Genomic DNA, 16026 nt, shown 5'->3' with positions numbered 1-16026 from the left:
ATTCTGCCCCTACTGCTGTTCTGTGTAGGTGGGCAGATGACACGGGGTCACTTCAAAGTGTGTGTCGTTCCTCTTTTGTGGTGCCTCTGCCCCTGCAAGCTGGGGTACTACCACTGTCGTGTCTGCAGTAAGGGGGGTGTGTGTTTGCTGCGCAGAACTGTGGGTAGTTGAATTAGTATTGTATTGGCAGTGCTGGAAGGGACAATGGGCGGTGCAGGCTGCTATGGCCTTCCGAGAAGTGCCCTTGCACTTACTTTTTCACAAATTAAGCACAGTTCCAGACCTTGCAGTTTAACCTTTCAACCTGTTCTGGCAAAAGACCAATAATATGTATTTTATTTGAGGTCCAGTGGGCTCCTGCAATTAGAAAGGTAATGAGAAATTCTTCTGTAGCTGTGAAAGTATAACGGGATAAACCTGCAGTTCTTTGTACCCTTAAATACATTTTTGTAGTTGAACAATAACACTGAAGAGATCAAGAGTAATCTGGAGTATTTCATATCCTTTATTATGTAGGCAGAATTCTGAAGATGGCATTGGGTGGAGCTTAAGACTATTCACCTGATTGGACGAACAGAAAACGATTACATAACTTGTTGATCTAAGCGTATGCATTTCAAACTTTTTTTCCATTTAAAAAAACAAACAAAAAAAAGAAAACTAGCTATACCACGGTTTTTCATCCAACTATGGACAATTCCAAAGCATGTGAATTCAAGAATGCTGGGGAAGCAGACATCTTGCATGGCATCAGCAGTCTAGAAATTTACAGCCTTCAAGCAGTTAACACATTGTACAGAGACTGCGGACTTCTTATCCTCCATCTCTTTAGGCAGAGAGAAAAGTGGGACTGAGCTCCCACCTTACAGATCAATCCAAGAGGGTTAACTTAATGCACAAGTTCCTTTCCATTCCTGTTACAAGGTAAAAATATAGGTTTTTCCACATCTGGCTTTAAAAGATACTTACATTAACATCTTTCCAAAAGGTATATTTATTATGTACAAGGGAATAAAAGAACATATACACAACATGTTATTAGTCCTTTCTGCAGGGTTTCCTCTGCACTGATTACAGACTGTTCCATGGGGAGCTCGTTAATGCACACTTGCAAAAGAACCCCCATTGGTAGATCTATTGAGAAACGCCTTCAGCGCCTTCGTTTTGCGGCGGCAGGAGGTGGGGTACTACAATTGGCGGATGCTCTCTTGCCACCTTGTGGCTTGCTGGTTTGCTCCACAGAAGCAGTGCCCTCAAGACGAAAGGCATCCACATCGGTGACCTGTTGTAGGATCCCTGTGAGGATGAACTCAGGGTTTGTGATTGGAAGGGAAGCACTCAGAGCAGGTTTGCACTTAGCGAGGTCTTGCGAGCAGGAGACAATCACCCTCTTATCCTGGAATGATAGAAAGCAGGTCATGATAAGATGAGGACGAGAGGTGATCGAGTCGCTCCTGGGAGCTGTACAACCATGAACATATGATGCTGGTATACATTTCAGTGACACAAAACCCATCTTTAACTGCAGACCATTCACTATCCAAGTTAGGGCCACAATACAATTTACATACCGGATACCACATTTCTTTCCGGTGACTAATAAACAAGTATTGGCAATGCTGCTGGGTCTGCCATTGGCTTCTCACCTACTAGCTTTGTGAATGCTTAGTTTGTGAATTTGTTTTGTAGGATGGCACGCACTGAATCCCAGAAATGGAGTCTGGCTAAGGAGAAATTGGATAATGAAGCACGCCACCTAGGTTGGAGGGTGAAGGTTTGCATTCTTTCGGACAAGTGGAAATTGCTTTTCCCCCCAATCATTATTGTAGGACTAGGTTCTATGTCTGCAGAGCCTTTTCAATTCTGCTATATGTTATGGGAGGTCATCAATTGATAAAGGGCGGCAAATCACTCATGAGGGTCTCAAGGCGCTGGAGATGCAAGCTGCTTCGCGCTGCATAATTCAGACAGACCACTCCTCTCCTGTGATTAAAGCATACATTACAAACTCACAGGAGCTTTGTGCAGAGGAGAGGAATTATCATGGGGTTCCCAGCCACAGCCCAAGCATTCAATCCTCACTACATGGAACACAGCTTTATTATTGTCACTCATTTCAGCTTGTAGAGTGAGCTGGTTTCAGGCCACCAATTGCCTTGAACTATTCCTTTAATGCAGAGACAAGTACCTAAAACAGATCCTTCATTCACTCGACTGACCACACATCTCAACAAACAGAATCAGACTCCAGACTCTGTCTGAAACCTTGTAAAGGCCGGGAAAACCACGTCCAGACGGCTGAAAGCACTGCAGTACTGCTACTGTTGAAAACTGGAGCTATACTGAGGGCAAATAACAGCAACCATAACATTAATAAGGTAAAATGAAAGTAAGAATAGCACAAGAGAACAACATTTTCCACAAGGTAAACACAGCAGGGGCTCGGAATGTGGTGAAAGAACGACTCTCCCAAATGCAGCCTATAAACAAAATCCTGACATTCCCTATAACTTAATCAAAAAGTTAATTCCTATGTACAGTAGTACGTGCAGAGGGTCAGCCGTGGGATTATAGACTTTCGATAAGCGTATGGTGGTCCCACCTCGCAGCAGGTTTCTCAGCCCATCTAAGTGTTTCCCAGACCACCTCACCTTGTACTCTTTGGGCATCTTGGACAGGAATGTGGCTCCGCTGCACTGGATGATGTCCTTCATGTACTCCGGCTCTGGCTTCACAGAGGGTGTAACGTGGATCTCATACCCCTAGACACGAAACAAGGGACACAGTGGTGAGTTCGGTACAAAAGTTGCAGGTTCCCCAACACTTACTCTATGGGCCACAAATAAATCTAATGTACACTGAAATATGGGACAGGAAGACAAGTTAAATTCTAGCATGACTCCTGACAAACGCTCTCCGAAAATCAAACTCTAGAGTAGGGCTTGTGATCAGAAGCTTCATACACAGAAATATATGTATATTAAAAAGACTTGGGCACAAAGTCTAGGCTGATCACTCACCAACATCTGAAAACAAAGGATTTATGTGTAGAACAGTATGAATACAAAGGACTTACTTACTGAATTAAATGGCGAAATAAATGTTATACATTCCCTTGTTTTTAAAACATGCTAAAGATGTTGGCTTTAGTTTAGTTCCAAGCTAAGTAAGAGTCTGTAGACCTATCATGTGTAAGGTCACACAAGTACAAACAAGAGCTAAATCCGTAGTCTACTATGATTCGCTATTAAGCCCATATGGATGTGATTTGTAGCATGCGAACAGCTAATGTCTGATGTAAGCGGGAGAAAGACATTTAGCCTGTCTGCCTGATCAACTTCGCTCTACCTTCTTAGGCCGTGGGGAGAAGCCATCAAATTCCAGTGGTTCTAACAGGGTGAGCTCTAGTTTGTATTTGTGCTAGGTAGAGAACAGAAGCAACTCTTTTTTGTATGGCTTAAGTACAAGGATGTTTTCCACCACCCAGAATTGAAATGCACTGAAACAGCTACGCAATACAGATATATTCACTAGAATGGTTATTAAAGCATACATCCGAGTGCTATACTGGTTGTTAATGGCTCCGAACCAGAGCTGTAGGCCTGAGCCATAAGTCAGGGCCTATATCAAGAGGGTGGGCCTTTAAAAGTAGGTACTGCCCGACTCAGAAGAGCTATAAGACCATTAGGACATTCCACCCACTGAGGACAGAACATTCTAAATTAAACCGAGAGAAACAGAAGGAACCACATTGGAATGCTGGAGCAGAAGGGCTCTACCAGGTAATACTGGCCCTGTGCCACTCTGTTGTCTTCAATGGAACTCTTCCCAATCCATTGGTTCTAATTTAAGGTATTTCTGTGTGTCATGTGTGTATTGGTGGAAATATACTACTGCCCCCCCACGGACCAGACTATCAGGCTCCAGATATAAGCATCAGTGAGAGGATGAAGTCTTTATGTACCACACAGGACAGTTTGCTGTCATACAAGATGGAATGCCCCGGTCTGATCACTGGCTGTTGTTTAGAGAGGAACACGTCCTTTAATTCACTTCAGGTGTTCCATGGTGTGAAGAACCCAGCAATAATCAACTGTATCAAATGCCACCGACCGGTCCAGCAGGAATAGGTAGTATTTGGTCAGTGTTTAAAGAATCCAAGAAGATGATGTATGCGTTGACCATATGTGGTCTCTACAATATAGGGAATCCCTCACGCCAGGAGGAATTCTGTAGGGAATACAATGTATTTGTTGGTAAATGAAAATAGTTTGGGCTGATCAGATGAGCGATTGTCAACCGCAAGTTCCTGGGTTGTGGTTGTGCAATGTCCTGGCCCAAACGCCCCCAATAGTTTTTATATTAAGATTGCGTTTACCCCCGGGGAGAAAAACTGCTTTTTAGGCAGGTTTGCTTTTACCACACTATTATAAAGGCAGAAGCACATTCCAATCTCTTGGTTTTGTAGACACTGCGGCCTGCCAGTGTGCATGGTTTGACAAATACTTAATAGCACTATTTACGAGTTGTGGTTTATTTGTGCTTCAAATAGCACAGGCTGAGGAGACTGTGCAAATGGAGGTCAGATGGATGTTGAATACTCTGGATCTTGGAACAAAACAAATGTAAAATAACCTTCTTGGTGTCAAGAATTTTGTGGTTTCTGCTTTTGATGCATACACTATCAAGCTGCAAAGAACCTTGACTGTACCTGTAGACTAAGTATGCTGACACCACCCTCTGCTTGCACTGAGCGAGGTCTCACCTCATAAAGTCGATGCCTTTGTGCTTTCTGGAGTGACTCGCTTAGGCGGAAGTTGAATTTCAGCTCCTGCTCACGGTCTTTGACCAAGAAGCTGGAAGGGGGCAGGAAGCACTTGCTCTTCCCACACTAAGGAGTAAATCAGAGAGTACAGTGTGAAACTGAAGAACAAATTACATGATTTGCATAAGCTAAAAACTACATCCACACATCCAGATCAGTAAGTTTGAACACAATCTGCCAAACAGCTTCCATAATATATATATCATCTGCAGCCTTCATTTGTTTACACAGTCACCTCTCTAATAGAATCAGCAGTATAGGTACCTTCTCCAGCCAGTCCAAAGTGACAATGGGGATGCCCCTGGCAACAGCACAGAGAAACTTCACAGTGCGGCGGATGCGGTCAGTCACGAGGTGAGTGCACTCATTCACTGAGTCTGCCAACTCACCTCCAAGCCTCTGGACCACCTGCTCCCCATTCTCATCGATCACTCCTGTGAACATAACCTGGGGAAGGAGAGCGAGAATGTGATAAACATGGAGCATCCCATTGCTCTGCACCCCCCACTGCAAACCCCACGTTCATCATATTGATACGCACTCTCCACCGCAGAACCCAGGCGCGTTTCATTGCACAGCACCCTCCATCACAGAACGGAGGCTAGTTTAATTGCACAGCACCCTCTACCGCAGAACCCAAGCTTGTTTCACTGCACAGCACCCTCCACCGCAGAACCCAGGCTACCCCTACTGCTCTGCACCTCCACAGCAGAACTCACACTCATCCTATTGGTCTGGACCCCACTGCTGACCCACACTCACCCCACTACTATGCAGACCCACACTCACCCCACTACTATGCAGCCCCACAGAACCCACGCTCATCCCAATACTCTGCTCCCTTCCGCAGAAATCATGCACCCCATCACCGACACTCGTCCCATTGCTCTTCCCCCGATGCAGAACCTACGCTCATCCCACTACAGAACTCACGTTTGTTCCATTACTCTGCACCTCAGATGCAGAAATACCGCACGTCCCATTGCTCTGCACATAACATGTAGAACTCCCCCACGTCCCACTGCTCTGCACCTTAGGTGCAGAAGCCAGGCTCGTCCCATTGTACTGCTCCCCAAATACAGAACATACACTCATCCCACTGCAGATTTCCTGCTCATCCTACTGCTCTGCACCCCAGATGCAGAACCCACACTTGTCCCATTGCTCTGCTCCTCAGATGTTGAACCCACTATCGTCACATTGCACTGTCCCCAAGATACAAAACCTACGGTCATCCCACTGCAGAACCCACGCTCGGACCATTGCACTGAGCCCCAGATACAGAACCTATGCGCACCCAACTGCAGAACCCACGCTCGGCCCACTGCACTGCCCCCCAGATACAGAACCTACATTCATCCCACTGCAGAATTCCCGCTCGTCCCACTGCTCTGCACACCAGATGCAGAATCCACGCTCGTCCCATTGCTCTGCACCCCAGATGTAGAACCCACGCTCGTCCCATTGCTCTGCACCCCAGATGTAGAACCCACGCTCGTCCCATTGCTCTGCACCCCAGATGTAGAACCCACGCTCGTCCCATTGCACTGCCTCCCAGATACAGAACCTACATTCATCCCACTGCAGAATTCCCGCTCGTCCCACTGCTCTGCACACCAGATGCAGAATCCACGCTCGTCCCATTGCTCTGCACCCCAGATGTAGAACCCACGCTCGTCCCATTGCTCTGCACCCCAGATGTAGAACCCACGCTCGTCCCATTGCACTGCCTCCCAGATACAGAACCTACACTCATCCCACTGCAGAATTCCCGCTCGTCCCACTGCTCTGCTCCCAGAAACAGAACCTACGCTCATCCCACTGCAGAACCCACGCTCGTCCCACGGCAGAAGCCACGCTCGTCCCATGGCAGAAGCCACGCTCCCCCCCCATTGCTCTGCAACTCAGATGCAGAACCCACACTCGTCCCATTGCACTGCCCCCAGATAAAGAACCTACGCTCATCCCAATGCAGAACCTATGCTCGTCCCATTGCTCTGCACCCCTGTAGCAGAACGCACGCTCGTCCCACTGCAGAACCCATGCTCGTCCCACTGCAGGACCCACGCTCCCCCATTGCTCTGCACCTCAGATGCAGTACCCACGCGCATCCTATTGCACTGCACACCCAGATACAGAACCCACACTCATCCAACTTCAGAATTCCCTCTCGTTCCACTGCTCTGCACCCCAGATGCAGATCCCATGCTCATCCCATTGCTCTGCACCTCAGATGCAGAACCCACACTCGTCACATTGAACTGCCCACCAGATACAGAAGGATAAGTTACTTACCTGTAATCCTAGTTCTCTTCCAGGGGTATCCTCAGCAAAGTCATAAGCACTGAATATTCCCGCCCATGCACGGGGAGCCCGGAATATATAAAAAATATATATATATATATATATATATATATATCTGAAAACATATATATTACCTACTGGTGGTCGCCAGTAGGTAGTTCTAGTTAGGACCTAGTTTCCATAGGAAAAACATTTTTCGTTATTATTGAGCTCCCGGGTGGGCCAGGTCCCGGGGGCCATGCGCCAAAGAAATAGCCCCCCCACATGCCCCAGGGACCGCCACCTCCCCAGGGCTTTATTTTACTTTTGCGGGAGGGTGAGACACCCAGCACCGGGGACCGCCACCTCCCGGGGCTGTAGTTTAAAAAAAAAAAAAAAAAAAAAAAAAAAAAAGCACCTGTGTGGGGGGTTCGAGCCCCCCCACACGCCCTGGGGACCACCACCTCCCCGGGGCACTAATTATGCAAATACAAGGGTCCGTTACGGTCCCCTGAGCCCCGGGGACCACCACCTCCCCGGGGTTTTGCACACATTGGGAGGGTGGCTGCGCGGCCCCGCTCCTGGAGCCGTTGACGGCCCTGGGGACCGCCACCCCCCAGGGCCAGCTCCTGCAGTGTCCCGGGGTGCCCACCCCCGGGACACTGCTGTTTGCTATGGCAGGGCGGGAGCCGTGCAGCTCCCGCCCTGCCATAGCAAACCCTGCTTTGCGTCATTAAAGCATGAGCAGGGAAACCTGCTCTCGCTTCAAGGAGGCAAAGCAGAATTGCTTTTCCACACGTTTTGAGGTCGGGAATTAGTTCCCCCTGAATCCTGAGAGTCCCTGGGGGCCAACTAGCCCACCAGGTACCTCCAGTACGTGCCACAGGGCTGCGTTGCAGAGAGGTGGTCTGAGGCCATTCCCCTTTTTACACCTCTCTGCAACGCAGCTGTGGGGCACTGGAGGTACCTGGTGGGCTAGTTGGACCCCAGGGACCCTCAGGATTCAAGGGGACTTAATCCCCCAACTTAAAACACGCCACCGGGTGCGTTTGCACAGTGGTGAAGGGAGGGGGTAGGGTCTAATGTGACATGTGTGCAAACAAGTCCTGTGGCGTGTTTCAAGTTGGGAGATTAAGTCCCCTTGAATCCTGAGGGTCCCTGGGGGCCAACTAGCCCACCAGGTACCTCCAGTAAGCGTCACAGAGTTGCGTTGCAGAGAGGTATAAAAGGAGGCGTGGCCTTCTATCACCTCTCTACAACGCAGCCCTGTGGCGCTTACTAGAGGTTCCTGGTGGGCTAGTTGGCCCCCAGAGACCCTCAGGATTCAAGGGGACTTAATCCCCCAATTTACAACGTGCTAGGGGGCACGTTTGCACAGTGGTGTAGGGAGGGGGCGGGCCAGATATAAGAAGTTAGCAATCCTGCTGTGTGGGACTTACTGGTGGTGATAAAAGGGATAGTTGGCCCCCAAGGCTGACGTTGGGGGCTAACTACTCCTCCTGTTACCCCCAGTAAATCCCACACAGTGGGATTGCTAAGAGGTGTTTCGGATGCCACGCTCACCTTTCTCCACCACTCTGGAAACGCGCCTGATATGTTATAGTTAGAAATTAGCATTTAAAAAAACCTTTGAAATTCACTGAAAAAACCATAGGTTTCATTGATATAGTTAGTTGGACATTGCACTCGTACAAAACCAGAGAAATTCCGCCGTTATAGTTAGTTCAGCTAACTATAACTCACGCCCCCGCACTGCACTGCTGATGACGTCACATATTACATCATTCATGACATGGTCAGGGACATCACTGATGACATCATCCACATGAAAATCTGATGCATCTCCTCACACTCTAATATAACCTTTGATACACCCACTGTAAAATACAGACTACATATGCACTCACTGATTCCTAGGTCTACACACACATCCACTCATTCCCCCATACAATCACTCATACATGCAGCCACTCATCAATACCACACTGTCATATGCACTTATACACCTATACAGACACTCACACACCGCCACTCATCCATGGAGTTACTCACACACCTAGTCAGTCATGCAAAGAATCAATCACACTTCCATTTACTCACCTATACAGTTATACACACACCACCTCACTTTTTTTATACAGATACTAACGCATAATTACTCTATTATATTATCACTGATACAAGTTCACACTCATCCATACAGCCACTCTCACAATCACGGACTCTCACGTATAGTCATTTATATACTCCAACTCTCACATACACTGCCTATCACATGTGTAGTTACTTGGGCATGTACCACTGAGACATCCGTTCACTCACCAACACACCCATACACACACTCACCCACACAGCTGTTTCCACATGCACTATTGAACCCATACACCCAGTGAATCAACCACTCACACATCTATTCACAGTCACACACCACCCACCCACTCCCACACACACACACACACACACACACAGTCTCCCATACAAATACTCAGGCAACCAATCAATAACCCATATAGACACTCATGTAGCTACTGACCAACCCAAGCAGCAGCTTACACAACAGACAGACTGATACAGACATTCACACAGTTTAGTCACTAACCCATGCATTCAGTAAGACACATTTAATCACTCACTTATACAGTCAGTCACACACCTGCTAAATCCTCCATCCAGACACTTATACACCCACTCATTCTTCAATACACCTTGGCATATATATAAAACAGATTTAAACTTTAAAGAAACACACAGTCACTGGATGATGTCATCAGTGAGGTCATTTGAGATGTCGTCAGTGATGTCACTGACCATGTCATGAATATGTCATGAATATGTAATATGTGACGTCATCAGCAGTGCATTGCGGGGGCGCGAGTTATAGTTAGCTGAACTAACTATAACGGCGGAATGTCTCTGGTTTTGTACGAGTGAAATGTCCAACTAACTATAACGTCAATGAAACCTATGGTTTTTTCAGTGAATTTCTAAGGTTTTTTAAATGCTAATTTCTAACTATAACGTGCCTGAAACCTATGGTTTTTTCAGTGAATATATATATGTATATACATATATATACATACACACACACACACACACACACAGCTCTATATATTTACACATATATTATTTTTTCGCAAACCAATGCAACCCACAAGAAAAAACCAAGGCTAACCAATGCTCTAGAAATCTGCTTTTGCAACAATAGATTGAAGAAAACAGAAAACAGGAGGCCAAGGAGACACTTTAATGGACAGTAGAAAGCTATCCTGCAAAACAGCAGGCATTGCTAGCCCATAGGCTGCATTGAAAACTCAACAGCATAGAAAATGAAAGCAATTGCAAGCATAAACTGGCACCGTGCCTTTAAGGAAGCCATGACCCTCAGCTTTCCATCATGCCTTAGGGGTGACAGTTAGGTCAGTTGTTCTTTGCAGAGACCAGAGGGCCAGGGCACAAAGAGATGACATAATAAAGTATTATTAGTATTAGTATTATTAGTATGCTTTTGACTTTGATGAGGATACCGCTAGAAGAGAACTAGGATTACAGGTAAGTAACTTATCCTTCTCTTCCTGGGGATCCTCATCAATAGTCATAAGCACGGAATCTAATATCAAGCCCATCCTCTACTCCTGCGGGGAAATGACAAGAAACTATAGGAGCTGAATTCAGCTTTGAAATACATTTCTCAAGGAGCCCTGGCCTACTTGAGTGTCTGCTCTAGTATCAGAATTGAGACAGTAATGTCTCGTGAATATATGTACCGACTTCCAAGTGCCTGCTTTGCAGATCTCAGCAATCAGTACATTGTACAGAAAAGCCACCGTAGCTGCCTTTCCCTAGTGGAATGAGGCTTGCGAGAAGAAAAGAGGGGCTTATTTGACAATTGGTAAGCCAGCTTGATACATGACACTATCCATCTGGAGATGGAACGTTTGGAGGCTGGGAAACATGTTTAGATGAAACCATAATTTACAAACAATTGATCAGACTTCCTAATAGGCTTAGGCTTGTCTAGGTAGAGGTTTAAGACTCTTTTTAGGTCTAAAGAATGTAGCGACCTCTCAGATGGCGTGGAGGGATTGTGAAAGAAAGTAGGTAGTGAGATTTTTATTTTTTTATTTGCAACGTTTTATATAGCGCTGGCTAGACCCGGAGGTATCAGAGCGCTTTATATGAGGATCAGAGAGTTACAGGTTACATCAATTAAATCAAAGAATCACGGAAGCAGGAGGAGGGGGGAGGGAAGGAAACACATCGGGGAGACGAGGAAAACAATGTCAGATGTCTGGCTGGGTAGGTGACGGCCAAGGGGTGAACCAGAGCCAGACTCCTCCATAGCTGCATAGGACAGCTCCACCGGGCATCGGCCAAGGTTGCTTGGGCTCCGCGGTAAGTACAAACAGTTTTGGTATCCGCCCAGGGGGCATTGTCATAGTTCCATTGAAAGCACAGGTCCTGGTGTTACTGGGAAGTGTCGTCCACCTCGTCCTCCAGCTTACCCCAGGACACGAGTGGTGAGAGGTGGAAGGGACAGTTCCAAAGTCTGCAGATTGAGGGACCACCCATCGTTCTTGCCTTCAACCCTCTTGGCGAGCGTGAGACTGAACAGGAGTTGTGCATAGAAACCCGATCCTCATCACAGCACTCACTTGTTTGGGCGTTGTTTCTTCTCTGAGGGTGAGAAGTAGATGTTCCATATTCTTAATGCGGCCCCAGAGAAAGCCCGATTGTAAGTTCTTTTTCCGAAAACGTGCAGGTTGGAGCAAGAGGTCTCTGTTGGACCGCGAGTTTCTGGTTCATCTGGATAATACGAGTTTCTAGGCAAGATATGCAGGGGAGTTTGAGTAGAATGCCTTGTGCGTGATACATGCCATTTTGAGTTGGATTCTGGCCTGTAGAGGAAGCCAGTTCAGAGCTTTCAGATGTGGTGAAATGTGGTCGAACTACCTTGATCCTGTTAGTAGCCTAGCGGCCGCGTTGAGGCAGGCTTTTAAAGGTGCCAGGGAGATCTTTGGTAAACCCTAGAGGGTAGAGCAGCCATGTTCCAGTCTAGAGATGACTAGTGCCTGGACTGCCATTTTTAGATTTTGGTGGCATATGTCCGGTCTCCACCATCTACCAGAGGTTCCCTGACTCCTCTGCACGTCGGGTTGCCCAGTCCAGTTTTCCTCACCTTGACGTGCTTCCCTATAAACTGCTCCGGAGTAATTCTGTGGGTCATCTCACCAGTGTGAGAGTTGTAGTTCATCATGGTAGAGGACCACTGTGGCAGCCATCTAGGGGTCAGGCAAGAGAATTCAGTCCCTGGTGTTCTATTAGGCTGGTCCACCCACCACTGTATAACTAATCTAACAAGAGGGCAATGTGATCATCCAGCCCAAGGATCACGCAAATATTAAGGACAGTACGCAGTCATTGTGCATTTCGCCCTCTCTCAGTACGATGCAGTGTCTCTTAACAGATCGGTATAGAAAACAATGGTCCTAGATTGATTTCCTTAGGAAGGTATTCGTTAAGTCAAAATCTATGAACATCGTACACATAGAACTCAAGTTGCATCATAAGTGTACCCCAGTAGTTTCTCAATTCAATTAAGTATATCCTCAAAATGACACACGAGCACCACAGACAACTTTAATAGTGACTGTTTAATCTCACAGTTATTATCATAGATCACTGTAGAGAACGTTTCAGGACAGGAAAGAGGGTTGCTACAAGGGGAGTGTGGAAAAAGGATTGCGCTTGTGAGAATAGAACAGATATATAGGGAGGGAAATGAGAGAGCAGTTAAAACAATCAATTACACATAGTAATGTCTTTAGTAAACTGGTTGTGGTTTTTAGTAGCACCAGTTTTACAGTGGGGCCTGTCTCACATGAATTTGAAAGTACTTTTCTGGTTCTTGATGTTGTACAGAGTGTGATCATCTGTAAAGAGGCAGGGATGGGGTGAAGTAGGTACAGGGCCACTAGGGGAAGAGGTCGATGTTTCGACCCTGGCGCATAGAGGGTGGTTTGTATCCTCTGCGGGCGGGTCTTCCACAGCACGGCAGCCTCCTGTGTGGGCACTCCGAGAGATGTAGAAGGTCTGGGTACCACCGCTGTTGTGGCCAGTATGATGCTATCAGTATCATCCACTTGCTCTGGAGTGGGAGAGCTTGGTTATGACTTTTGGGATGAGCAGCAGAGGAGGAAAAGCGTACAAAAAGTCCCCAGACCAGTTGATCAAAAGGGCATTCCCCTTCGACCTTGGACGGTAAATCCTTGAAGCGAAGACTTTGCTTTTTTTTTTGTGTTGTCCGCGAAGACATCGATGCTTGGATGACCCCATTCTTGGAAGATGTCTGCCACCACCTTGTCGTGCAAAACCCAGTCCTATTGATCTTCGAAGTAACGACTTAGGGAATCTGCTTGAGCATTTTGATCTCCAGGCAGATGGACTTCTCGTGATTGACAGTTGTCTGGCTAGAAGCCAATGCCAGATCGCCTGAGCCCCCAAGGACAGAGGGCGAGAGCCGGTCCCTCCGTTTGTTTAGATAGTACATAGTGGTCGTGTTGTCCGTCTGGACCAATATGGACTTGGACGTATGGAAGGGTAGAAGGTCATGAGGGCTAGATGCACTGCCCGCAGTGCCAGCATATCGATGTGATATGTCTGTTACTTGCTCAACCACGGGCTGAGTCTGCAGAGGGCCCATGTGTGCTCCCCAACCCTGAAGGGAGGAGTCTGTGATCAGAGATTGTGTTGGAGGAGTCTGGCAGAAGGGAGTTCCCACCAAGAGATTTTTCCGATGAGTCCACCATGGGATGGATGATCTCTCAGCTTGGGAAAGCAGAATCCTGTTGTCCCATCGAGCGGTTTTCTGATCCCATTTGTCCTCCAGATCCTGCTGTAGAGGCCTCATCCTCAGCCTGGCATTGGGAACTAAGACAATGCAAGACGTCATCGACCCCAGGAGCGAGGCGACCTGCTGAGCCGAGGGATGATGCGCTTGAAGAGGACGACTGCGTTTAGAATGATTGATAGATAATAGTCTCTCCTCTGAAGGATACACTCTTCCTGTGCTAGTCTAGTGTAGCACCTAGGTAATGAATTTGAGTAGATTGATGAACTGATTTCTCTAGAATGACCTGAAGGCCCAGCCACTGCAACAACCCTAGACAGATTTGATAGTGGGCTTTCACACTCTGAGGAGATGAGCTCTTCAGGAGCCAATCGTCAAGGTACGGATAGATGAACAGTCCCTGGCGACGTAGAGAAGCTGCTACTAGGGCCATGCACTTGGTGAACACTTGAGGGGCTGACTTCAAGCCGAACGGGTGGACTATATACTGGTAGTGCTTGCCTACTATGAAGCGCAGGAACTTCCGGTGGCGTTAAGTGACTGGAACACGGAAATACGCAATCTGAAGATCTACCGAGCACATCCAGTCTCCTTGCTAGAGATGGGGATATATTTGATGGAGAGCCAGCATATGACATTTTTCTCTTCGGATGGATTTGTTGAGAATGTGAAGATCTAATATTGGACTGTACTCTGCTTTGCGACCCTCGTTTCGCACTAGAGAGTATCTAGAGTAGACCCCTTATCCTCGCTGGGAGTGGGGGGAGGGGACATCCTCTATGACAGATTTTTGTAGGAAAGTGGTTACCTTTTGCTTTAACCGTGACAGTTGGTGACATCTTGTTTTTACTGGAGGAGCGGCCTGCGGTGGATGGCAGAAACAGAGCATATCCATTTTGCAGTATATTCAGCACCTATTGATGTTTTGTAATGCTGTGCCACTCTTGTACATGGTAGGCTATACTTGCCCCCACTGGAGTGGGTAACGGCGACAGGGGGAAGCGACTGCTCATTGTTTAATTGCATTCTTGGTGGTGGAGGAGCGTTGACGTGGTGTGCCTCTACCACGGGGGCCGACGCCCTTGGTAGTGCATTTTGGTCTGGTGATGCTGTCTTTGAGAACATTGAGTGGTTTGAACCCTCTGATGGAATGGCCTGCAGTCGTAAGGCCTGTACCTGTGATGGAATTCTTCTCCAGATCCACCACCTTTAGAGCGTCCAGTTCAGATTTCACCCTGGCCATTTCCTTGTTCGTATGTGAGCCAAATAGAGGTCCAAAATGTGCTGTTGGGCTTCCAGTTTCCGGGCAGTGAGTCGTAACCTGGAAGATCTTCAAGCACAAATGCCATGTGTGTAAGAGTGTGTTCAGCCAGAGACGCCCCATCTGCTGCTGCACTGATCATTTGTTTCGCGACTATACCTCCTTCCTGAAGAATCTGTCCAAAATCCTGGTGATTCTCCTTGGGAAGCTTGTCTTGAAACACTCTAAGGAGTTCCACACGGCCCTATCATAATGTCCCAAAAGGGCTAAAACGCAAGATACCTTTAATGATGCAGCTGCAGAACCACAAGCTCTCCTTCCCCATGAGTACTGCACTCTGCTCTCCTTGTCCGGAGATACAGTTGAAGAGGAGGCCAGGAGTCTTTTTCGCAGCAGCAATGATAAGAGTATGGCGAGGGATCCGCTTTCAGGAATAGAGGTTCTTACTCTGGAGGTTTATACTTTTTTAGGATCCTCCAAGGAGCTGTTTTGAGGAACGCTGGGGTGAGGCAGGTATCCCTAACCGGTTGTAAAAGCCCTGGAACCAAAAGCAGTAATGGTTTTGTTGCTGATCTCTGGTGCAGAGTTTGAAAGCTAACCAAAGCAATTGTTTAAGGAGTGGACATCTCAATGTTTAATTTAAGCGCTGCCCTCGCAAGTACCTTGTGAAAGGTATTAATGTCATCCACAGGAGATATTCTGGAGGATGGACTGTCCATTAACGTGGAGCATTCTTCACCGAAACCTGGACCAACACCACCTCGGGACCGGACATCGCCATCCCCCAAGGACACAAGATCTCCCGGAAGG

At 47.3% G+C, this 16026-nt stretch overlaps 1 protein-coding gene across 7 annotated transcripts in view; it reads right to left on the bottom strand.

Moving 5' to 3' along the window:
- Positions 1–487: 487 nt before the first annotated feature.
- Positions 488–16026, bottom strand: part of MDC1 (mediator of DNA damage checkpoint 1) — a 212987-nt gene continuing 197448 nt past the window's right edge. For 6 of the 7 annotated variants that reach the window (XM_085609059.1, XM_085609185.1, XM_085609103.1 and 3 more), the window contains 4 exons: positions 5090–5272; positions 4766–4891; positions 2652–2762; positions 488–1396 (listed from right to left, as the gene is read on the bottom strand). In XM_085609059.1, the coding sequence (XP_085465185.1) occupies positions 1151–1396; positions 2652–2762; positions 4766–4891; positions 5090–5272 (666 nt within the window). In that variant the 3' untranslated portion in view covers positions 488–1150. The remainder of the gene's footprint in view (positions 1397–2651; positions 2763–4765; positions 4892–5089; positions 5273–16026) is intronic. The other variant, XR_014962557.1, reaches the window with a different exon arrangement.

Source organism: Triturus cristatus, chromosome 1_1 (genome assembly GCF_964204655.1).
Source record: "Triturus cristatus chromosome 1_1, aTriCri1.1, whole genome shotgun sequence".
In the NCBI taxonomy this organism is placed as follows: Eukaryota; Metazoa; Chordata; class Amphibia; order Caudata; family Salamandridae; genus Triturus; species Triturus cristatus.
Note: the sequence above shows the minus strand (reverse complement) of the source record. Positions and strands in the feature narration are given on the sequence as shown.